This window comes from Ceratotherium simum, chromosome 37 (assembly GCF_057802395.1).
Source record: "Ceratotherium simum simum isolate JZ-2026a chromosome 37, ASM5780239v1, whole genome shotgun sequence".
NCBI lineage: Eukaryota > Metazoa > Chordata > Mammalia > Perissodactyla > Rhinocerotidae > Ceratotherium > Ceratotherium simum.
This window is the reverse complement of record NC_141936.1, coordinates 4,626,425-4,649,498: the sequence shown is the minus strand read 5'-3', so window position 1 is coordinate 4,649,498 and position 23,074 is coordinate 4,626,425. Positions and strand designations below refer to the sequence as shown.

General features: G+C 54.4%; 1 protein-coding gene across 2 annotated transcripts in view; it reads left to right on the top strand.

Moving 5' to 3' along the window:
* The window catches only part of MLPH (melanophilin), a 52,314-nt gene extending 30,450 nt beyond the window's left edge, over positions 1-21,864 (top strand). Inside the window, exons 8-15 of one of the 2 annotated variants that reach the window (XM_087424520.1) lie at positions 6,453-6,536; positions 11,480-11,665; positions 11,985-12,140; positions 13,608-13,700; positions 14,586-14,663; positions 16,314-16,371; positions 19,553-19,653; positions 21,838-21,864. In XM_087424520.1, the coding sequence (XP_087280646.1) occupies positions 6,453-6,536; positions 11,480-11,665; positions 11,985-12,140; positions 13,608-13,700; positions 14,586-14,663; positions 16,314-16,371; positions 19,553-19,653; positions 21,838-21,864 (783 nt within the window). The remainder of the gene's footprint in view (positions 1-6,452; positions 6,537-11,479; positions 11,666-11,984; positions 12,141-13,607; positions 13,701-14,585; positions 14,664-16,313; positions 16,372-19,552; positions 19,654-21,837) is intronic. The other variant, XM_087424521.1, reaches the window with a different exon arrangement.
* Positions 21,865-23,074: the final 1,210 nt, after the last annotated feature.

Sequence of the window (23,074 nt, the reverse complement as noted above, 5' to 3'; positions counted from 1 at the left end):
TGAGATAAAGACCTCCCCAAGATAGAGCATTCCTCACGATAGAGACATATCCAGGATACAGAACTTCCCAGGATAGAGACGTCACCTGCCTAGAGACCTCCACAGGATACAGGACTCCCCAGGATACAGACGTCCCTAGTATTGAGACTATCCCAGTGTGATCAGGATGCAGAACTCCCCAGGATGGAGCCCTCCCAAGAATAGAGGCTTCCTCAGCATAAAGACATCTGCAGGATACAGAAATCCCCAGGATAGAGACTTCCCCAGTGTGGCCAGGACACGGACCTCACCAGGATATAGCCCTTCCCAGGACAGAGACCTCCTCAGGATAGAGCCTTCCTCATGATGCAAACCTACCCAGGATACAGACATCCTCAAGGTACAGACCTCCCTAGTATAGCGACTTTCTCTGTGTGGTCAGGATGCAGACTTCCCCAGGATAGAAACCTCCACAGGATAGAGCCATCCCCAGCATAGAACCCTCCCCGTGATACAGGCCTCCCCAGTATACAAACCTCCTTAGTATAGAGACTTTCCCAGTGTGGTCAGTATAGAGACTGGCCCAGGATAGAGCCCACCTCAGGTGCAGACCTCCCCCAGATAGAGCCCTCCCTGGGATAGAGACCTCCGCAGGACAGAGCCCTTCCTGGGATAGAGATCTCCCCAGGATACAGATCACCCCAGGATAGAGACCTCACCAGGATAGATCCCTCCCCAGGTTACAGATATCCCAGGGTTACAGCCCTCTCCAGGACACAGACCTCGCCAGGTTAGAGCCCTCTCCAGGATAGACACCTCCCCTGGATACAGACCTCCCCAGGATACAGACCTCCCTAGTACAGAGACTTCCACAGTGTTGTCAGTATACAGACCTAACCAGGATAGAGCCCTCCCCAGGATAGAGACTTTCCCAAGATAAATCATTCCTCAATATAGAGACCTTCCTAGAATACACACAATCCCAGGATAGAGACCTCCCGAGGATACAGACCTCCCCTGGTTACAGACATCCTTAATATAGAGATTTTCCCAGTGTGGTCAGGATAGAGACCTCCCCGAGATCAAGCATTCCTCTGGATAGGGAATTTGCCAGGACACAGACCATCCCAGGATAGAGACCTCCCAAAGATAGAGTCCTCCCCAGGATAGAGACATCCTAATGATAGGGACCTCCCCAGAATATAACCCTCCAGAGGATACAGAGCTCCCTTAGATACAGAGCTCTATAGTACAGAGACGTTCACAGTGTGGGCAAGATACAGTCCTCCCCAGGATAGAGATCTCCCCAGGATAGAGAACTTCCCAGGATAGAGACCTCCCCAGGATACAGACCTACATAGGATACAGACCTCCCAAGTATACAGACCTCCCCAGGATGCAAATCTCCCTATGATAGAGACCTCCCCCAGGTACAGACCTCCTCAGGATAGAGACCAGCCCAGATTGAGCCCTCTGGAGGATACAGACCTCCCCTGGATACAGATATCCTTAGTATAGAGACTTCTGCAATGTGGTCAGTATACAGACCATCCCGGGATACAGCCCTCCCCAGGATAGAGACTTCTCCAGTGTGGTCAGGTTACAGACCTCCCCAAGACAGAGCGCTCCCCAGGATAGAGCCCTCTCCAGGATACAGACCTCACCTGGATACAGACTTCCCTAGTATAGAGACTTCCCCAGTGTGGTCTGGATACAGACCTCTCCAGGATAGAGAACACCCCAGTGTAGAGGCCTCCCCAGCATTGTGCCCTCCCGAGGATACAGACATCCCCAAGACACAGACCTTCCCAAGATAGAGACCTTCTAAGGATAGAGCCCTCCCTAGGATAATGACCTATGCAGGATAGAACCCTCCCCAAGATAGAGACCTCCCCAGGATATAGACTTCCCCAAGATACAGACCTCTCTAGTATAGAGACTTCCGCAGTGTGGTCAGGATACAGACCTCGGCAGAATAGAACTCTCTCCAGGATATAGACCACCCCAGGATACAGAACTCCCTAGTATAGAGACCTCCTCAGTGTGGTCAGGATACAGACTGCCCCAGGATAGAGACCTCCCAAAGATAGAGACATGCCCAGGATAGAGATCTTCTCAGGACAGAGCCTTCCTCAGGATACAGACCTCCCCAGGATACAGACCTCACCAGGTTGCTGACCTCCCCAGGATACAGAACTCCCCAGGATACAGACTTCCCTAGGACAGAGACATTCCAAGGATAGAGCCCTCCCTCAGATACTGACCTATGCAGGATAGAGCCCTCCCCAAGTTAAAGCTGTCCCAGTATACAGACCTCTCCAAGATACAGACCTCCATAGTATAGACACTTCCACAGTGTTGTTAGGATACAGACCTCCCCAAGATAGACCCTGCCCAGGATGTACACATCCCCAGGATAGAGCCCTCCACAGGATACACACATCTCCAGGATAGAGCATTCCTCAGGACAGAGACTTTCCCAGGAAACAGACCATCCCAGGATCGAGACCTCTGCAATGTAGACACCTCCCAAGGATAGTGACCTCCATAGGATACAGAACTCCCCAGGATAAAGCCCTCCCCAGGACACAGACCTTCTCAGGATAGAGACTTCCCCAGTGTGGTCAGGATACAGACCTCCCCAAGACAGAGATCTCCCCAGGTTAGAGACCTCCACAGAATACAGACCTGCCTAGGATACAGACCTTCCCAGGATACAAACCTCCCTATGATAGGACCTCCCCAGAACACAGCCCTCCCAAGGATACAGACCTCCCCTGGATACAGACATCCTTAGTATAGAGAATTTCCAGTGGAGCGAGGATACAGGCTATCCCAGGATACAGCCCTCCCCAGGATAGAGACGTCCCCTCGATACCGACCGTTTAAGGATAGAGACCTCCCCAAGATTGATACATCCCTAGGATACAGACCTGTCCATTAATACAGACCTCCCCAGGATAGAGTCCTCCCAAGGGTACAGAACTCCCCTGGATACAGACTTACCTAGTATAGAGACTTCCCCAGTGTGGTCAGGATACAGACCTCCCCAGGAGAGAGCCCTCCCCAGAATACAGACCTTCCCAGGATAGAACATTGTTCAAAATATAGACCTAACCAGGATACAGAAGATCCCAGGATAAAGACCTCCCCAGGGCCGGCTCTGTGGCTTAGCGGTTAAGTGCGCGCGCTCTGATGCTGGCGGCCCGGGTTCGGATCCCGGGAGCGCCCGGAGGCACCACTTCTCCGTCCAACGCGAGGCCGAGTCCCGCGTACAGCAACTAGAAGGATGTGAACCTATGACATACAACTATCTACTGGGGCTTTGGGGGGAAAAAGCTGAATAAATAAAAAAAATCTTTAAAAAAAAAAAAAAAAAAAAAGACCTCCCCAGCATAGAGACTGCCCTGGGATAGACACCTCCCCAGGATAGAGCCCTCCCCAGGATACAAACTTCTCCTGGATACAGACGTCCTTAGTATAGAGACTTCCCAAGTGTGGTCAGGATACAGACTTCCCCAAGGTAGAGACCTCCCCAGGATACAGACTCCAAAAGGGTAGAGACCTTCCCAAGGTTGGTCCCTTGGATAGTGACCTACACAGGATAGAACCCTCCCAGGTATAGATCCCTCCCCAGGATACAGGCCACCCCAGGATACAGACTTCCCTAGTTTAGAAACTTCCCCAGTATAGTCAGGATACAGACTGCCCCAGAATAGAGCCCTTACCAGGATAGAGACCTCCAAAGGAGAGAGCCTTCCTCATGATAGAGACCTACCCAGGATATAGACTTCCCCAGGATAAAGACCTCCACAGGACAGAGGCCTCCACAAAATAGAGCCCTCCCCTGGATACTGACCTCCCCATGATACAGACCTCCCCAGGATACAGCCCTACCCAGGATACCGACCTCCTCAGGATACAGACCTCCCCACGATACATACCTTCCCACGATACATACCTTCCCAGGATACAGACCTCCCCAGGATACAGTCCTCCCCAGGATACAGTCCTCCCCAGGGTAGAGCCCTCCCCAGGGTAGAGCCCTCCCCGTGTGGCAAAGCCACAACAAGCAGAGGAGCTCCGAGTTCCCTAGTCAGAAGACTGTGGGATGAAGACTAGAATCAAACTGTCTATTTTCAGTAAGTTTTTAATTTATCAACTTTATAACTTGCAGTAAAATCCATATCCCAGTATCTAGCCCTGCTGGTACCAACCATCCTTTATGCCTCTTTGAATCATTCTCTATTTCATGTTTGTATCTTGGCTCTGGAATTCTTTTTCTTTTTTTGTTTCTATTGATTTTATTTACTTCGACGAACCTTTCGCCTAGAATGTGTCCCGTGCGTCTTTATGTAAAGGGAACTGGGCAGCATAAAGAGCAGCCTCCGAATGCAGCAGCGTTCCCGTGTGTCAGTGAAAGCCCAGGGCAGACTCTAAAGTGCCTCTGTGAAGGGGCCTCTGCAGGGCCTGATAGGAACCCTCACATCTGCCCGCCCCGCAGTGCAGTGCTTCTTTGTCCAGGACTCACAGATGTGCCTGGGGGCCCGGAGTTGTCCAGAGTAATGTTTTATTGGAGTACATCTGAATGATCCTCCTGTTACCTGTTGCTTGTCTCCAAGTATGTACTCATGGTTAGGACTTTCTGGATGAGGGATATTTGGGAAGGACTTTCTATAAATAATGGCTCAAGCCAAGAGAAGGCCAAAGACAGCACAGCGTGTGGTATGAGGGACGCTTCCCTGGGTCTGAGGTCAAGGAGGGGGCCAGGAAATGGACCCCTGGCGTGCACCCCTGCCCCGCGTTGTGGGGGGTGAGCCCCCACTCCCAAGAGCAGCCCCAGGGCTGTCGATGCTGTGCTAAGGCTGCAGACACTGACTTGGTTTCCCCATAAGAGCCTCACCAGTGCCAAATGATAGCTGTTCATTTTAACCCATGGCCTGTGTCTGTATTGCATTTGTAAATTGTAAATTTTGGTTTTGTTGCATACGAATTGAAAGCACTGGGAGTTCATACTGAGTTTTACATCCATCCATGTCTGAGTAACAGGGTAATCCGGATGGTTGGAGCTCACACAGGGGCAGACACTGCCACCAAAGCGGGTACCACTTCTGGGAGAAGAGGGAAAGGCACGACCAGCTTTGTGGAGGCTGCTCGTGAGCACCTGAGGAGCAGGTGTTCCGTGGGGGTGTCTGAAAGGGGCCAGCACTCTCCTAATGGATGGAAAACCAGGGTCGTGTTATATTTATCGGGTCCGTGCTGTTCTGGAGGCCTCCCCCCTCCTCGAGGAGAGAGCCTGCCGTGGCCAGGGCGTCCCTCACACAGCAGCACTGAGCCCCGTAGCTCACCTCCTGGCCCAAGACCTGCTGACCTGTCCTTGGCTCCATGCTGCCCCCTCAGATCCTGCCCCTCCTCCAACCCCAGATGAGAACATCCCAGGTTCTCATCGTGGGATGTTTTTCCTTCCTCTTCTCTCTGGAGGTGACAATTCACAATGACGGTGTCGGGCACTGGTTGGGTGGGGCTCTTCCACTCCGGGTCTGAAGTGGTGGCCACGTGTTCCACGCACACTGTGCTCCTCAGGAGACAAAGGCTGTCTGCAGAGCCCTCTCCCTAGGGGTATTGATCGCTGCCTCTGAAGATGCCGAGTGCAACCAAGAGGAGGGTCTCAATTACCAGCGGCCACTCGAGGCGAGGGCAACGGGCCCCTCCCCACGGAAACCCTCCTGTCGACGTTTCTCAGTTTATGTTCTGCTTTGGGCAGATTTGCCCACTCAAAGCCCTTGGTGCTGTGAAGATCAAACTAATTACCTACCGAACAATGCAAGAGCATCTTAGCACTCTGCCGTCTCCCTCTCTTAAAACAAGGTGAGCCACAAAGGAGATAATGGCAAGAGAGAGGCATCTGCTGGGCTTGGATGAAAACTGAAGAAGAATCGATTTTCTCGTGTCCCGGTCTGGGAGCTAATAGACTCTGGTGACTCAAGAGCCTGGTGACTCAAGGGATGAGGAGGAAGTAGTACTTTTAGTCACTTTAGGTTGTCACCTGGCCCACAGTGACCCAAGGCTCTGGCCAGCTAATGGCTTATAGTTTATCAACCTGGTGTAATTCGCACCTTCCTGTGCCGATCAGGATGGCGGTGACAATAACTGCCCCACAGTCATGACACATCGTAGGCCTTTCAGATTCAGCTTTCTTGTCTGGCTGAACTTGTCACCTCTCCTACTTTATTCATCCCCCCGCTCCTATGCCCCCTCTTCTCGTACTGCCCCCAGCTTTTGCTTGGTGTTCCAGACCCTTGGTGACAGAAAATGGGCTTCACGGTCACCCTTCCCAGGTCACATCATGGGTGATGGCCTTACCTTTCCTCCCTCTGCTTGGGAATTTGGTACTTCTGAGGTCGTGGGTGCCGGGTCCTGCTGATGGGAGTGGCCTGCATCCTCCCGCCACTGTTTCTCTCCCTCTGCTGCAGATCTTTGAGCTGAATAAGCGCATGTCAGCCGTGGAATGTCTGCTGACCCACCTGGAGAACACAATCATGCCTCCCTCAGCCAAGGTAACACCCAGGCCAGGCAGGTCCCAGTGAGGCAAGGAGAAAGGGCCCTGAAGCCTCTTTGTTAAAGGAAGTTGAGGCACCAACACTGGCTTTGCAAGGAAGAATCTCTTGAGGTTTCCCAGATTGTAAGCTCGAGCTTCCCGTGTGGTGCTCAGAGAGCTGGGTGGGTTTCCACCACACAGCCCAAATGGGGGTTGTCTGCCCTGTCCAGGCCCCTTGTGGGCCGCCGTGCCTTGAACTTGGGCATCTGTGGGTCCAGCAAAAGGTGCAAGAGAACTCGGCAGGAGTGCAGGTGTAACGGCCTTCAGAGCAGATGTAACCAGAGAAGGGCTGGGAAGTCAGGGTGATGAAGAACCCAGGGAACCTCACTTGGTCCTACAGCCTCTGGGGGTCCAGGCCACCAAAGCGGGGTGGGGTCTCCTTCCACACCATGCTTGTGATATATGCTCAGCACACCAGGACAGCCTTATGGGCCCCTGGCCTAATGCAGGTGTGTGCGTGTGTGCACGTGTCTGAGAGACAGACAGCCGGGGGTGCAGTGGGGTGGGGGGCAGCATTGCTCAGACCCAGGCCCCCATTCTGGCTGAGCCACAGTCATGGTCCCAGCACCAGGCACCTCTCTGCAGCACCCTAGGCTTGCAGCTGCTTGGCTCTGTTGGGGCCAGGGCTCTGGAGAATCACTGAAGCTGGGGCTGGGCAGGGGTGAGGAGCAGAGCGGGAGGCCTCGCATTGGACCATGAGGGTTACCCCTGGGCAGGGCTCTGGCAGACGGGAACTGAGGTCCAGCCCATGTGCCACGCACCCAGCAAAACCACAGCCGCCTTTAATGTTGGGGTGCTCTTTTCTAACGTGCTCTATGGGTCGGCAGGGCCAGGCCAACCATTTGCCATAATTTCATTCCTGGTTCTTAGATGAGGAAACTGAGGCCCACGCTCTTGTGGGTGGGAGTCCAGAGCCCGTCGCTTGCAGGGAGCACACACTGGAACACCGAGAGGTTTGGGGAGAGGCGCTCTGCCCCTCGGGTTGCTTCAGGATGGGCCCTCCCTGCCTGAGTCTGTGTCAGGTGGCCCCCAATGCAGGCCCTGTGGCCCCACAGGACCCCAGAGCTTGTCCCCAGCCCCCAGGCTCCCCCCACATCCTGCTGGATGCTGACCCAGATCCCGCCAGCCCGGCTCTGCCTCCAGCCGGCACCCAGACATCTGTCGCCCACCTCCTCCACCCTCTTCCCGCCAACTCCCCCCTCCTCCTCCACCTGCTGATGCCCCTCAGCAGCACGGCACCCAAGACAGTTCTCCTGCGGCCTGCCTGTCCCTGTGGTCAGCACCCCACCCCGGACTGGACTGGCGAGAGAGGAAAGGCTGTGCCTGACTGAGCCCCTCGCTCTGGTTCTCACTGGACCTCCTCACTGCGGCCTTTTCCTGATAAAAGTCACAGCCCTGGGCCCAATTAAATCAGAGAGATCCACTCAGCACAGGGCCTGTCTGCAGGCTGCTCACACAGTCTGCATAAGTACTGCTGCTCGCAGGACCACCCTCCAGACCGGTCAAGGGCTGGACCCCACAGAGGCCTTCGGCACAGTAAGGCTGTCGACCCTGATGGAGTGGGCCTCCCGCACCAGCATCACCAGGGCAGCCAACATCCTGGTTTTCCCAGGACCGATGGGTTCCTGGGACAGGCCACTTTCAGGGCTGAAAGCTGGACAGCTTGGTCACCCTGGCTGTATCCTGTCATGCTGGCCAGTTGCCATCACATGTATATGTTGTCGTATGTTTGTATACATACGCACGTGTTGGACATGTGTGCATGCATGTGTGTGTCTGAACGTGTGAATTTATTTACTTACTTACAAGGTAGAGACAGCACCTTCCTCTAACGATGGCTCATAAATCTCCACCCCCACCCCCATTAGCTCCCCTGTGTCCTGGCTGTTGGCAGCATCAGGCTCCCATTTCCCCTGGAGACTCCGCAGTTTCTCAATCCCATTCGCTCTGCGAGAAAGTTTTGTTCCCATCAGACCCAATAGAATGCACCCACTGAACGTCACCATGGTTCTGCCCACCCATTGGGGCCTCTGAGGAGATTCAATTCCTGAGCTTCATCAGAAGATTGGGATCTCTAGAAGAACTTCGCAGAAAAACATGTCGCTTCCTTATCGGCTCTCTCTAGCTGGCCCCTGAGCATCCGTTCTATGAGGCCTGCAGGTCTGCCTCAGAAGGTTCCATTCACAGAGAAAATTCAATGCTGGCGAAACTGCCCTCCCCTTGCCAGGAGCGCTCGGGGCCAAGGGGGACGGAAGCTGGCCTGGCGGGTACCGTCAGTGTGAGTGGCTTCCTGGTGGTGAAGCCTCTCCTTCCAGCAGCGCTCCAGCGTCAACCGGTGACCCGCTCCTGGAAGGAAGGGACGATGAGGAGGCGTTCCAGCTCTCGGGGGGCAGCCCGGCGGGGCTCTCACCTCCTACTCTCAAGGCTGCCTTGTGGGCCAGAGAAAGCCATTGAAAGACAGCCAATGAGTGAATGAATGAACAGGCGAATGAGTGAACTCTCTGTCTTGGTGGCTCTGTCATTAAGTCGGCATGTGATCTGCCACCTGGGAAGAGCCAGCGATGTTGAGGTGCTGCCTCGTGCCAGGCGCTGGTTCCTGGGCTGGGAAGATGGCAGTGAAGTAAACAGATGGGACACGTGTGCTCAGGGGGCTTACCTCCTAGTATACAGGCAATAAGCAACCAATCATAGGTCAGAAGTGGAGGAAGGCAGAGGAAAATAAACCGAGGAAGGGGGCTGAGTGGGGCAGGGGCAGGGGCACCTCACTAGAGGTGCATCCGCCCAAAGAGCTGGAGGAGGCACAGGAGCAGCCCCACGGCGTGGGGTGGAGGCCCCGGGCAGAGGTGGGAGCAGCGGGTGGGGGTAGGGGAGGTGGTCAGACCCCTCGGAGGCCACTGCTGGACTCTGCCTTGTACTCTGGGACGGATGGGGAGGTTTGAGTGAGGAGGGCTGTTACTGGCTGATGTTTCGAGAATCCCTCTCCCTGTTATACTGAGACCAGGCCATGGAGATGGAAGGCCAGTTAAGAGGCCGTTATGATGTCCAGGCCACAGAAGGTGGCGGTTGAACCAAGCAGGGCCGGACCTGCGTACCTTTTCAAGCCAGAGCCAATGGGGATGGGTGTTCAGGACGAGAGAAAGAGAGAGGCAGATGACTCCAAGATTTTGGGCCTGAGCGAGCTTTTTTTTTTTTTTTGTGAGGAGATCAGCCCTGTGCTAACATCTGCCAATCCTCCTCTTTTATTGCTGAGGAAGACTGGCCCTGGGCTAACATCCGTGCACATCTTCCTCCACTTTATATGGGACGCTGCCACAGCATGGCTTGCCAAGCAGTGCGGCGGTGTGCTCCCGGGATCCGAACCGGCGAACCCCGGGCCGCCGCAGCAGAGCACGCGCACTTAACCACTTGCACCACCAGGCCGGCCCCCTGAGGGAGCTTTCAAGGATGGAACTGCCCTCAGCTGAGTCAGGGAGTATGTTTTCATCTCATCACCCACCATAACTTTATATTGGCTATAAAAGGAGATCGGGATAATTTTGCCATTTTTTTGTTTTTATCTCATAACTCTGGTAGCTTCTCGGAGCCAGTGCACTAAATCCCTTCACATAAGCTCTTGTTCACAGGCAGACATAGCTGCCCAGTGAACCGCTGTCCAGAGTGTGAATGGGCGTGGCCACCAGAGCCGGCCGCAGCCCGTGCCTACTCTGCTTCTTGCTGAGTGACACCAGGCAGAGATATCAGGGGTCCACGCCTCCCCCTCCCCACCCGAGGAATAAGGGTAACAGACTGGCATAAAGGAAGGACTCCTCCCTCCAAGCAGGTGGTGTTTTAGCTGTTAATTCCCTTTTTTCCTGACCCTGTTTATGCTCCAACTCCAGCTGAAGTTATAATACCACCTACAAAATTTATGACCGAAAAATACAGCACAGAAAAATAGTTTCAAAAAGCAGAGACATAGCTCAACTCTGGGCTGGGAGACTGGCCAGAGATGAGCACTCAGTTTCGCTCTGAGTTTGTTACTAACCAAGGCAAATAAACAGAGGTTCTGGGTTATATAAACCTCATCTAGGACGAGGGAACAGGTTCACCCAGGGTGACAAACATCTAGATTCAGGAAGGGATCTGTTGTGAAGGATGTCACTACTGCGTCACAGAAGACATCACCGCCGGTTCTCATAGCTCTATCTACAGTTTTCCAAAAGTCACGAGTACACTGTTCCCGTGGGCGCTTCTCAGTCCTCTTTGAGCAGGCGTCTGGGAGCGCCAGCACCATTGCAAAGCCGACATGAGGCTCATGTGAGACGGTGGACACGTAGACACCCATGAACTGTGGAGAGAATGCCATTGTCATTATGCAAGTTCAGGACACTCCCCAGAGCCCTAAGCTGATGCAGAATTTCTAGGTGGGGCTGAGGTCACAGGGCCATTGTATACTACAGTCTTAACACAGGGAGAGGGCAGAAAAAACCCAGAGACCTGAGCCATCAACACCCCATTAGCCTCAGTTGGCCAGATGCAAACAGCCCGGGGCTGTGGTCTTGGTTTGGCACCTTAGAGGTGCTAATGCTCTAGAAAAAGGCTTGGGCACCGGAATTAAGGGCAGAGGGAATTGTCCTCCCATTGTGAAAATGTCCACCAAGGGAAGCTCAATGTCTTGTTCAAGAACGGTGGGTCTTAGAGAGCCCCGGGTGCCGTCAGGATCACCGGGATGGCCCCCCTGCAGGGCCTGGTTCTGTAGGGCTGGGACCGGCCCGGCATGGGCACTTTGGGCGAGCTCGTGTGGAGAGTGGATGGAGGCCGCAGATCCAGCAGGAGCCTCAGGTGCGCTCGGGGACAGGCCGCCTCCCAGAGTTCCGCCTCCAAGCACAGATGACCAACTGAATGCAGATCCACTCATTTCAGTGTCTAGCTGCCAGCACGCCCACGGATGCCGACATAGAAGAGGCGACTCTAAGGAGAAAGCTGGAGGAGTTGACCAGCCACGTCAGTGCCCAGGGGACCTCGTCCGAGGAGGAGGAGGGCAATGATGAAGGGGCAGAGCTGGACGGGAGCACCTCCGTCGAGGACCTCCTCGAGGTGGCCCCGAAGGTGAGGCCACTCTAGCAGTCTCAGCAGGACACAGGCAGAGGTAGGGCCGAGGATTAACAGTCCAGTGGCCAGTGGTTTGTAACTAGATCACCGGCCCGCCCTGGGGCTGGAAGCCAACCCCTGACGGGTGCTGACAGCCCATGACAAGAGCCACACAGCTGCCCACTCCCTGGCTGACCAGCGGGCCGACCAGCAGGCCAACCAGCGGGCCGACCAGCTCCAGGAATTAAGAGAAAAGAGCATTGTGAGGCTGGGGCCCATGTTGGTGAGAGCCCTGCGTCTCCCACTGGTGGTCACATTTGGTGTTTCCCTTTCCCAGGTGTGCACAGCTGCTGGACAAACGTACCGACAGGAAATGACCCCTCGGGGCCCTCAGGACCCCATGCAGCCCAGCAGGACCATGGACGAGGAGCTGTCAGAGCTGGAGGACAGAGTGGCCATGACGGCCTCCGAGGTCCAGCAGGCGGAGAGCGAGGTAGCTCCAGTGGCCCCAGGGAGCAGGTGGTTCCCCAGGATAGACAACAGCAGGGCCCCAAGAGTCTGGCAGCAGTGGATGGTCCCCTGAAGGGCTCACACAGAGCCCACCCCATCAGCTCCAGGACAGGAGCTTGGGGGTCTCTGGGAGAATCACCCGTCCCACCACCACCTGTCCCCAACCTCTGCCCTTTTCCCATTTGTCTTGGTGAGGCACAGACAGGGTTTTCAGCCACTGGAGAAAGATGCTGACACTTACCACTCCCTGTCCCATGAGGAAGGGCTTCTCCAGAAACAGGCTTAGATTTTAGGACAGCCCCAGGGCCCAGAAGCAGGCTCTGACCTGAGTGTCATCCAGTGAGCCCCAGCATGGGTCCAGGGCTTAAGTTTGGGTGGGGGTCTGTCGGTAGTGTACCAAGGCCAGGGGACAGAGCCGGGGCCTCCCAGGGACAGCCAGAGTGACTGGACTCTGCTCTGCCCTCCCCCTGGGGACCCAGAGAGAAGAAGGGTCTGCCCCTCAGACTGCGGGAGGGCCAGCTCCCGCTGCCCGTTCTCACTTCTGTGCTCATTGGCAAGTGCTCATCAGTCCCCGAGGAGGAAGGGACCCGTCACTAGAGCTGTGCACGTGCAGGGGAGCAAGCCAGCCTGAGGACTTTGCAGTCATGTATTCCTTCTTGCCTGGCAAACAATTTTCAAACTCCTGGAACATGGCAGGCATTGTGTAGACCACAATAGATATGAACATCTTAGCCTGAGCCCTGCCTTCGTGGAGCTTGAGTTTTTAGTGGGAGGAGACGGACGGCAAACCAAAGACCAAGGAGATCATTTCAGTTCATGAAGAGAGCTGTGTAGACAGGAAGTGAGGGTAACCCAGGAGGGTGTTCAGGGTGGGCTGCTTAGACAAGTTGGTCAGGAAGGAACATTACAAGAAGGCGGCACATGCAAAGGCCCTGAGGTGGTGCAGAACTTGGTGTGTTCAGGGATCAGCAGTAAAACCCTGACACTGGAGCAGAGGGAGTGAGAGGGAGAGTGGGAGGCAGGTCTGAGAGGAGGGAAGATTCCAGAGAGCCCTAAGGGCCACAGAGAAGAATTTGGGGAGCCATTGGAGGGATCTGAACGGGGATGATGGGGCCTGGTTTCTGTTTCCAGACGCTTCAACCTGCAGCTCTCCTCCAGTCACTACCCCTCCTTCCATCCCTGATGGGGGCCAGACTTCCATGCACCTCCAGAAAATGAACAGAGCCCCCGCTCCTCCCACCTGGGGGTGAACTGCAAGGAACACCCAGCCCCCTCCCCAACAGCCACAGAAGATGAATGAAAATAGGACCCCCAGGAAGTGGGTCTGGTTAGGACCCCAATCTTAAGGGGAAACATACGAAAATGGGTGAATCAGGGGCAGGTGTTCTTTCAGCCCTGCGACGTTGAGATGGGACATGGAGTGACATCTGTCTGTCTGTCGTTCCCCCAGGTTTCGGACATCGAGTGCAGGATCGCAGCCTTGCAAGCGGCGGGGCTCACCGTCAGGCCCTCGGGAAAGCCGCGGAGGAAGTCCAACCTCCCGGTGAGCAGAGTGGCCACAGCGCCCCGGGGAGGTCGTGCCCCAAGACCCAGCCAGGAGCACAGGGACACCCGTGGGCCTGAAACCAAGGGCTCCGGCCGGCCGCCTCTCTTCTGCTTGAACCGCAGCTGCGGTTTCCTAAGAGCCAATCAGTGAACTGTGCCGGGCTGGGATTCCTTTCATTTATTGTTGTTGTTGTTTTAACTGAGGAAGGTGCCTTATGAGGGGGCCCTCGGCTCCTACCGTGAGAATTTGAAACACATCCACATGCACGCACACACACACACAGCTTAGTCCAAAAGAAGCCACCTGAATGGTAACATCTCAGGTTGGCAGGCTCCATAAACAACCGTGTGTGGCTAAGATGGGTGTGACTAGCATAGATGGCTGGGGAGGGGCGTGGGAAGGGGCCTGCCCCACCACAGACCAACGTCCTTCTCTCCTTACTCAAGTCGGGATCTGCAGACAAAATCAGCCGGGTGAGGAAATCGGGCAGAAAAATGAAAGATACTCCCTGGAGAGTCCCAGATAGGGGTGCCAGGTAAATTACAGGATGCCCTGTTAAATTTGAATTGCATATAAAAAACGAATAATTTTCTAGTATGAGGTTATCCCATGCAGCACTTCGGACATACTTACACTAAAAAATTATTTGTTGTTTCTCTGAAATTCAGAGCTAACTGGGTGTTCTAGAGTTTAATTTGCTAAACCTGGCAGCCCTAGTCCCAGAGCGCTGGAGGGGTGCATTTGGGAGGGCTGAGGTACCTTCCCAGCATTCCTGACCACGTGTTTAAAGAGAACGTCCATCCTGATGTCCTGCTGGCCCACCCTGTGGCTGGAGGTCGAACAAGGCAGTAATAACGTACAGACTTCTTCCTCGTCCTCCAGATATTTCTTCCCCGACTTGTTGGGAAAATTGGCCAGAGGCCTAAGGATCCAAATGCAGACCTGTCGGATGAGGTCAAGGTATGTGCTGTTCATCCAACCTCTAGAGGCTGGACAAAGGGTGAAAAGTCGGCACAGCTTTTCCAGAAGTGTGACAAGTCCGTGGAGCAGTGGGGACTCGGCAAGTCTCGAAGGTTGATTTCCTCTGAGGTGCACACTGAGACGAGGGGTGGTGTAAAAGTGTTTGCCGGGGGAAATCCAGGAAAACCCAGCAGGGGGGGGTGGGAAGGTGGACAGAGAGGGAAGCAGGCAGGCAAGCATCTGACCTTGGCAAACCCTGTGCAGGGTGACCAGCTCAGGGTGACAGGAAGCTCTGGAGACAGTGTGTCACCCTGGAGTTGTCCTGTTCAGGCACCAGGTAGCCCCTCCATGCCATCAGTCACGGACGACGTAATTCCCAGGCTCTTCTGCCCTGCGCTGTGCAGGCACAGCGGGCCCCAGCGGCCTGGGGACAGGCCTCCATCTAGGAGACGCAGGTGCTGCTGCAGGAGGGAAAGCACGGGAGCCAGCGTGCACGACATGGCACAGGGACCTGGGGGGATGTGGGCGGAACACTCAGAGCCTGCCTCTCAGGAAGATGGTGGCACCGCTAACAGCTGCGGTGCACAGAGGAAGAGCCCGCCTGGGCGGGGGGAGATCTCCTGGGTGTAGGCAGTGAGGTTAGGAGTAGGGTTGTTGATGCCGCTCCCAGAGCCCCAGAAGGAGTGGCTTCTGTTCCAGGTCCTGCCTGATGCCCCCTGTGAGCTCTAACAAACATCTCATCACTTCTGCTTATCAGAACAACAGTAGATAGCTCTTTATGGTCAAAAACAGTATTTTTTTTCCATCCTTCCATTTGATGTGTGCAAACCCTAGTGAACAGGCATTGATAGTAACCCTGTCGTGCTGAGGACAAACTGATGCTCAGGGAGATTGACACGCTTGATCAAGGTCACACAGACCACACGTGACAGAGAGGTCTCCGCCAGGCCTGCTGGCGCTGACCTCGCACCCTCTCCTTGGAGCCGTGGTGCTCCCTGACTCGTCCGGGAGGCCCAGCAGCTGCCATCCGGGTACAGCCCACTAAACAAGCCAGGCAGATCCTACGGGGCCAGAGCTGGGAAGGTTTTTGGGGCAGTTAGGCCATTTTGCTCTCTCTTCACCCTGAAAGAAGCAAAGCAGAGAATGAATTATCCCACTGTAGAGAGGTTGTTAACAGGAAAGTGCGAGGGAAGGAAGGCCTAGGGACCAACAGCCATGGGGAGCTGGGAATTGTGTTAGGTACAATTAATCTTCCAACATCCCTGTAAAGGGGGCTACTGGCCCATTTTCCAGTTCAGGAGACTGAGTTCGGAGAGGATATGTAAACCGTCCATGTCCTGGTGGTAGGGGGTCACACTAGGATTTGAACCCATGTCTGAGAGGCTGAAATTTTTCCTCTTTCCACCATGCCACCCAAAGTTGGCAGTTATCCAACAGCTAAACTTCTCTTTTATATTCTGGCACTTGGTGCTTAATTGATTGCTAACATGCATTTTAATATTGTTAAAGTTCAGACATTGCTAAAGAACAGAAGACAGTTGACCTGATTGATTAGAATCTGGAAGAATGATGAGAAATCCAAAATCAGCTCCCAGTGTTCCTAAAAATTACAACCATGTAGCGAAGCCCAGAGACGTTTCTTTCTTCTAGGTCATGGCTGTGCCCTACCTGCTGAAGAGGAAGTTCAGTAATTCCCCTAAAAGTCAAGGTAAGAGTCAGCCACTTCCCTCAGCCTCACAGCCTGGGAGAGGAGCTCAGGGGCGTGCAAATGCCGGTCAGGGCTGTGTATTCCCACGTAATCTGTGGGACACAGCACCTCGTGCCCCTGACGCCCGAAGGACACCCCCGGTGCCGCTCCAGCCACCCTCAGGGACGATGCCAGTGAGTAGTGCTCCAGATAACTGGAATTTGCTGCTGTAGGCATGCAAAGGTGGTGGTGTTTTCCATGATTTTCTATGTAAGTTGTCCGAATACGGTGCACAGCTCCCGACCTTCTTACACGAAGCACAGAACATAATTGAGCCTTCCTTGATGTGTCGGTGTGACGAGGATATCAGCTTTGTCCTGGACGGACGGGATGTAAGGCCCAGCTGCCTCCACAGCACACGGCCGGGCTGTCCAGGAGTCTGTGTACTCGTCCACTGCTCAACTTGCAGCCCGGCCTCTGGCCACCAGAGGGAAGCGGCCCCTTTCCCAGTTCAGGGTCGGTCCCTCCCCTGTTGAGCTATTTCAGGCCCTTGTGCCATTGTGGTGTCTCCTGTTATCCTGTTATCCTGTGTCTGAGAGCTTTGCCCTCATCACCCCCTCGTCCCAACTCCAACAGAGCCAGGGTCCCAATAGGGAGCTCTCTTCATGTCCTTCATCTGCTCACAAGCAATTGTTGGCTCCCAACTGCCTGCAGAATGAAGTGGGATTTCTTAGCTCAGACTCGTACCATTTGCCACACCCTGAAGCCCAGCCTGTCCACCTGCCCATGGATGCACTTTCCTTCCCGTTGGACAGCACACACTTCTCAAGCAGACGCTGGTTTCAGGGTGCTCCAGGCGAACACGTGCCTCTGTCATTTGCCTGGGCTGTGCCTTCTGCCCAGAACACAACTTGCTCCCTTTTCCACCCACCTCTGCCCTTTGAAGTCCTGCCAGGCCAAGCAGGATGCCTCCCCACCAAGGTTCTCCCCCACCTCCTTGGGGCACTGTGGCACATCCTCGCACATCCTTATTTCTAGCCCCCTCCATGCCAGCTCCCTCTCTGCACCCCAGAGTCCCCAGCACACATGCAGGTCAGTCCAGGGACAGAGCTGGTGCCCAAGGCCTTTTGAGGTGAATCCCTGATTCAGGGCCACCAGCTATACGGGCGACTTTGCCAGAGAGACTGGCTGCTCAGGGCCTAGTAGGGATCCTGGAGTACCACGTGCTAACCCTGGAGGGGAGTCTCCAGCAGGTCTCATGGCTAAAATCCACAAGGAGGCAGGAGAGCAGGGGTGAGTTCCTTGAGCCTCTCTGTAACTGATTTGTCCAGTCGAGAGGCCTCTCACACCCAGTCAAAGGCCAGAATACTTCACCACCAGGCCCCCGAAGCTCACGGGCATTTCAGGGTCTAAACAGCACGGCTGAGGCTTCTCGCCCTTCCCCTGTCTCTCCTGCCCCCATGAGCAGCCTCAGTGTGACAGGGTGGTCTCTCCCAAGTCTGCCGGAGGTCAGACCCACACGGGCAGGTCCTCACTCCCCAGTGTCAGGTGGGAAGGGCCACATGTGTCCTCACTGCTGGGTAGTTGTGATCCCTGGGTTATCAACACCCTGGAGCAGGGACGTACAGCAAGGCTAGCAAAACGTACCCTGTCCAAATGGGACAGTAAACAGTGGGAGGCTGGTGGGCCAGCTCCCAGAGAAAACAAAAGCTGCAAAGCCCTGATTTGTGACATTTGCCAATTTCCGTGCTATAAACACTTTCCCGGCGGCTGGTTTCAAGCCACCCCGTGACGTCACTGAACATAGAGTTGGGAAATGAGGAGACCTGCTCCAGCACACCCCCAGGAGCAGGCGCCATGTGTCACACCCCTGGGAGCAGGCACCCTGTGTCACACCCCCGGGAGCAGGCGCCATGTGTCACAACCCCAGGAGCAGGCACCCTGTGTCACACCCCTGGGAGCAGGCACCCTGTGTCACAACCCCGGGAGCAGGCGCCATGTGTCACACCCCCGGGAGCAGGCGCCATGTGTCACACCCCCGGGAGCAGGCGCCATGTGTCACACCCCCGGGAGCAGGCGCCATGTGTCACACCCCCGGGAGCAGGCGCCCTGTGTCACACCCCCGGGAGCAGGCGCCCTGTGTCACACCCCCGGGAGCAGGCACCATGTGTCACACCCCCGGGAGCAGGCACCATGTGTCACATCCCAGGAGCAGGCGCCATGTGTCACATCCCAGGAGCAGGCGCCCTGTGTCACACCCCCAGGAGCAGGCGCCATGTGTCACACCCCCAGGAGCAGGCGCCCTGTGTCACACCCCCAGGAGCAGGCACCATGTGTCACAACCCCAGGAGCAGGCGCCATGTGTCACATCCCAGGAGCAGGCGCCATGTGTCACACCCCCAGGAGCAGGCACCCTGTGTCACACCCCCAGGAGCAGGCGCCATGTGTCACAACCCCAGGAGCAGGCGCCATGTGTCACATCCCAGGAGCAGGCGCCATGTGTCACACCCCCAGGAGCAGGCACCCTGTGTCACACCCCCAGGAGCAGGCGCCATGTGTCACAACCCCAGGAGCAGGCGCCATGTGTCACATCCCAGGAGCAGGCGCCATGTGTCACACCCCCAGGAGCAGGCACCCTGTGTCACACCCCCAGGAGCAGGCACCATGTGTCAGGCAGGGCCCACCTGAGACCCATGAAGTGAAGAAAGGCTGCTTCTGCCCCATCCCCCACAGTGCGCTCACCTTGACTATGAACACAGTTGACTGGGATTTGAGGTCAAATGCCCCAACTTCACTTCCAAAGCCTGGAGGAGAGACCCTCCGTTCTGAAGGTCAGAGTCCCAAGACCCCTTAGGCCCGTTGTCACAGCATAGAATTAGAGGAAAGGAGCGGATACACCCTGACACTAGTGTGATGGCTTTTTCTATTGGTTTTTTTTTTTTTTTGCCCATGTGAGCATCTCTGGGGCCACGTGAGGCAGGAGTTTAATGCCTGCTCCAAAGCAAAGGAGAAAGAGTCAGACTGAACTGCTCATTTGCACAGCTGCTAAAGTGTACATGCTTTGTTAAAGTTATTTAATGCTGTGGAAACTTCTCATAAAGGGACACATCCATTTTATGCTACTTATTACATCTCTTAGGTGAAGACACTTGTTTGGGGTAAGTTTGGGATTAATAAGCACCCCCCTCTGCTTTCCCCACAGGCAAAGATGACGACTCATTTGATCGGAAAACGGTGTACCGCGGGTCCCTGACACTGAGAAACCCCAACGGCAGGAAGGGGGCTGCCAACCACAGCTTCGCGGTAAGGTTCTCTCCTTTCCTGAGGCAGCTTCAAAATTCTGTGAGCTGTCAGATTTACATGTTGATAGTAAGTCTTCAGAGTAAAGAAAATTGGGATAAACTAACAAAGTAAAATCGGCAAGAGATTTGAACAAAAGTTGAAAACATTTCTTAGAGGTACCAGAGTATACGGATGATGGGTCGGTCTCTGCTCACCTCGGGGTGGGTCTCGGCTAAGGGGAGTGGACAGTCCATGAAACAGTGAAGACATGCAGGGAAGGGGACAGTCCATGAGACAGTGAGGACGCTCAGGGGAGGGGACAGTCCATGAGACGGTGAGGACACTCGGGGGAAGGGACAGTCCATGAGACGGTGAGGACACTCGGGGGCACTCTCCCCACCAGCCTGCCCAGCGCTATAAAGGTCATTCAGCCAGACCACATGTGCAGATGCCAGGGTCAAGGCTGTCCCCCGACTTACATGGGAGAGGGCTCTCTGCAGAATGAGCTTCCCAGGCTCCTCCCAAACCCCAGGAAATATCAGGCTGCAGCAGGCAGGGTGGTGGCCTCAGTTCCTACAGACATGCATCTTGAAGACCCTTTTCTGACACCACGGTCCCTCGTGTTGTCAGCAGCACAGGAGCCTGTCCAAAGCACCAGCTTTTCTCACACAGGTGCTGCCTTGCAAAACAGCACTGTGACAGCTGGAAACAGCTGACCTCTAGGGACAACAGGCCATGATTGAGATCTAGACACCCCTGACCCCACGGCTGTCCACACCCACATCCCACCAGCACTTGGCCTGCTGGCTACAACCACTATCCAGCAGTAATTCAACTTCTTACCAGTCACGAGAGTCTGAGCAGATGATTTGGCTATGCAGGAAGACCGAGCTATTGCTTTGGTCTTTCCATGAACTGCATTTTTTTTTTTGAGGAAGATTGGCCCTGAGCTAACATCCGTTGCCCATCTTCCTCTTTTTCTTTTTCTCCCTAAAGCCCTAGTACTTAGTTGTATATCCTAATTGTAGCTCCTTCTAGTTCTTCTATATGGGACGCCACCTCAGCATGGCTTGATGAGTGGTGAGCAGCTGCACACCCAGGATCCAAACCCTGGACTGCCGAAGCAAACTTGTGAACTTAACCACTACGCCGCTGGGCTGGCCCCTGAACTGCATTTTTTAAAAGAATTTTTGGGCCAGCCCCGTGGCATAGTGGTTAAGCTCGGAGTGCTCTGCATCAGTGGCCCGGGTTCGTGGGTTTGGATCCTGGGCGCGGACCTACACCACTCGTCAGCCATGCTGTGGCGGCAACCCACATACAAAATAGAGGAAGATTGGCACAGATTGTTAGTGCAGTGCTAATCTTCCTCAAGCAAAAAAAGGGGAGTATTGGCAACAGATGTTAGCTCAGGGTGAGTCTTTCCTAGCAAAAAAAAAAAAAAAAAAGAATTTCAAAGTATCTCACAATAGAGACACATGAAAAAAACAGAGATAAGACTGTTCATGACTATGTGTGAGCCTTGAGTTGGCAGACAGCGAGGTGGAGCATACGGATTTGATAACAGCCATCATGAGGCCACCACAAATGAGGGGGGACGTGTGTGTAAGGGGACATGGCGGAGGGCAGAGACTCCCTACAGGGCCCTACCTTAGCCTGGAAAGAGGCCATCTGGACAGTGGCCAGAGCATGACCATCCCCAATAGAAGACTGATGATGATTAATAAGAAATTGCCAGCAGGGACTTGAGGAACTAAATGCTTTCAACTTAGAATATACCTCCTTGTGTTTCAGAGCTTTAAATTGTCAAATACTTTCCATCCATCCAACCCACTTGAGGGTCAGTGTCATCTACCCAAGTTCACAGCTAGGGAAACAGGGGCAGAGAGAGGTTGAGTAAAAAACCCCAAGAGGGTTGACCAGTGCCTTCTGACCAACATATCCATGTGTTTGTGCGAGTAGCTGTGTGCCCTCCTGTGTATGTGTGTAGTTGTGTGCACACTCTGTGTTCACCTATCTGTGTACATGCCCATGTGTGTACACACATGCATCTAAGTTCGTGTCTACCCATGTGCACAACTGTGTTTGTATGTGCCTCTGTGCACACCCGTGTGTGTACCTGTGCATGTGCCTGTGTGTGCAGGTGTGTATCTGTGTGCATACCCACCTCTGCATGCCTGTGTGTGCATGTGTGTTTTTGCTTCACAGAAACCTGTGATGACCCACCAGCCCTAAAGAGAGAGGTTCGTCGGAAGAGGACAGAGTGACAGAGTGGCCCTGGCCCTTGCTTTCCCTCCACCACCACCATCGTGTCCCTCTATCTGCCCTGCACTTTCTGCTGTACACCGTCCAGTGGAGAAACAGGAAGAATCCCTGTCCGTGATGGAACTCCATCTGTGAGAGGACAATGATCCTCAGATCTTCAGCTGCTCACCACGTTCACTGACAACCTCCAAGGCCTCTCCTGCCAGTCTGCTCTGATCTGTGAGAAACATCTAAGCCAATATGTCTTTCCTTTAGGACGATGTTGTTTAAACTTCTTGAAGGACACACAGAAGACCTTTTTCAGTGTGAACTTTTACCCCTTTCACTGCTGGTTCTCTTATGTTGCTTTCATGAATGGAACAGAATAGGGATGTCTCAGTGGCACCATCCATCTGTGCATTCTTGACCGTGTATATCGGACCGTGGGCAGGTGTGTGTGTTCCTGTGTGGGTGTGACTGGAGAAGGAAATTGAGTATCAAGACAAGTGAGTGAACTCATGACCAGGGAGTTCACTTCATCATGAGGGAGGGATAGACCCCTCAATCCCCCCACACTCACACCAATTCTGCAAGTTCACCTGAGGTTCACAGACTGGGAGAGATTACACTGTGGTCAAGGGCAGAGCATGCACGTGGTGGCAAGTGAGCATTTGATCAATGCCCACATACAGGCACAGGAGACCTGATGGGAGAGACGGTTGACGGGGCTCTAGACAGGCAGGCAGAAGACTGGGATCCAGCCTGGCACTACCTCTCACTACGGTGGATCCAGTGGGACAGAGGGCCAGGACCAGTTAGTGATGCCTGCCGGCCACTTGCCGTCGGTTTCATAGATGAGCCCCAAGTTCTCCTCCACCTTGGACAGTCTAGGATTCAGGGTGTCTGCATGGCTCACTCAGTTTTACGGGGAGCCCACTGGGACCCTCCAGAGCTGGCTTTGAGCACAGGAACAGTCATCACATCTCCCCCTCACTGAGCATGGCTGTGTCCTTCACAGGGACTCATTTACTTAATCCTCAGATTTAATTTCAGCCCATTTTGCACAAGAGGACACTGAGCCCTGAGTGTGAGGTGGCCCCCCCGGAACTAGAAGCTACTTTGGTAATCCTCTGATACTTTCCAAAGTGACTTGGGGTCAGCTTTAACTTTTCTCTCTCAAATCTCTGGGTGTTTGTGTTCA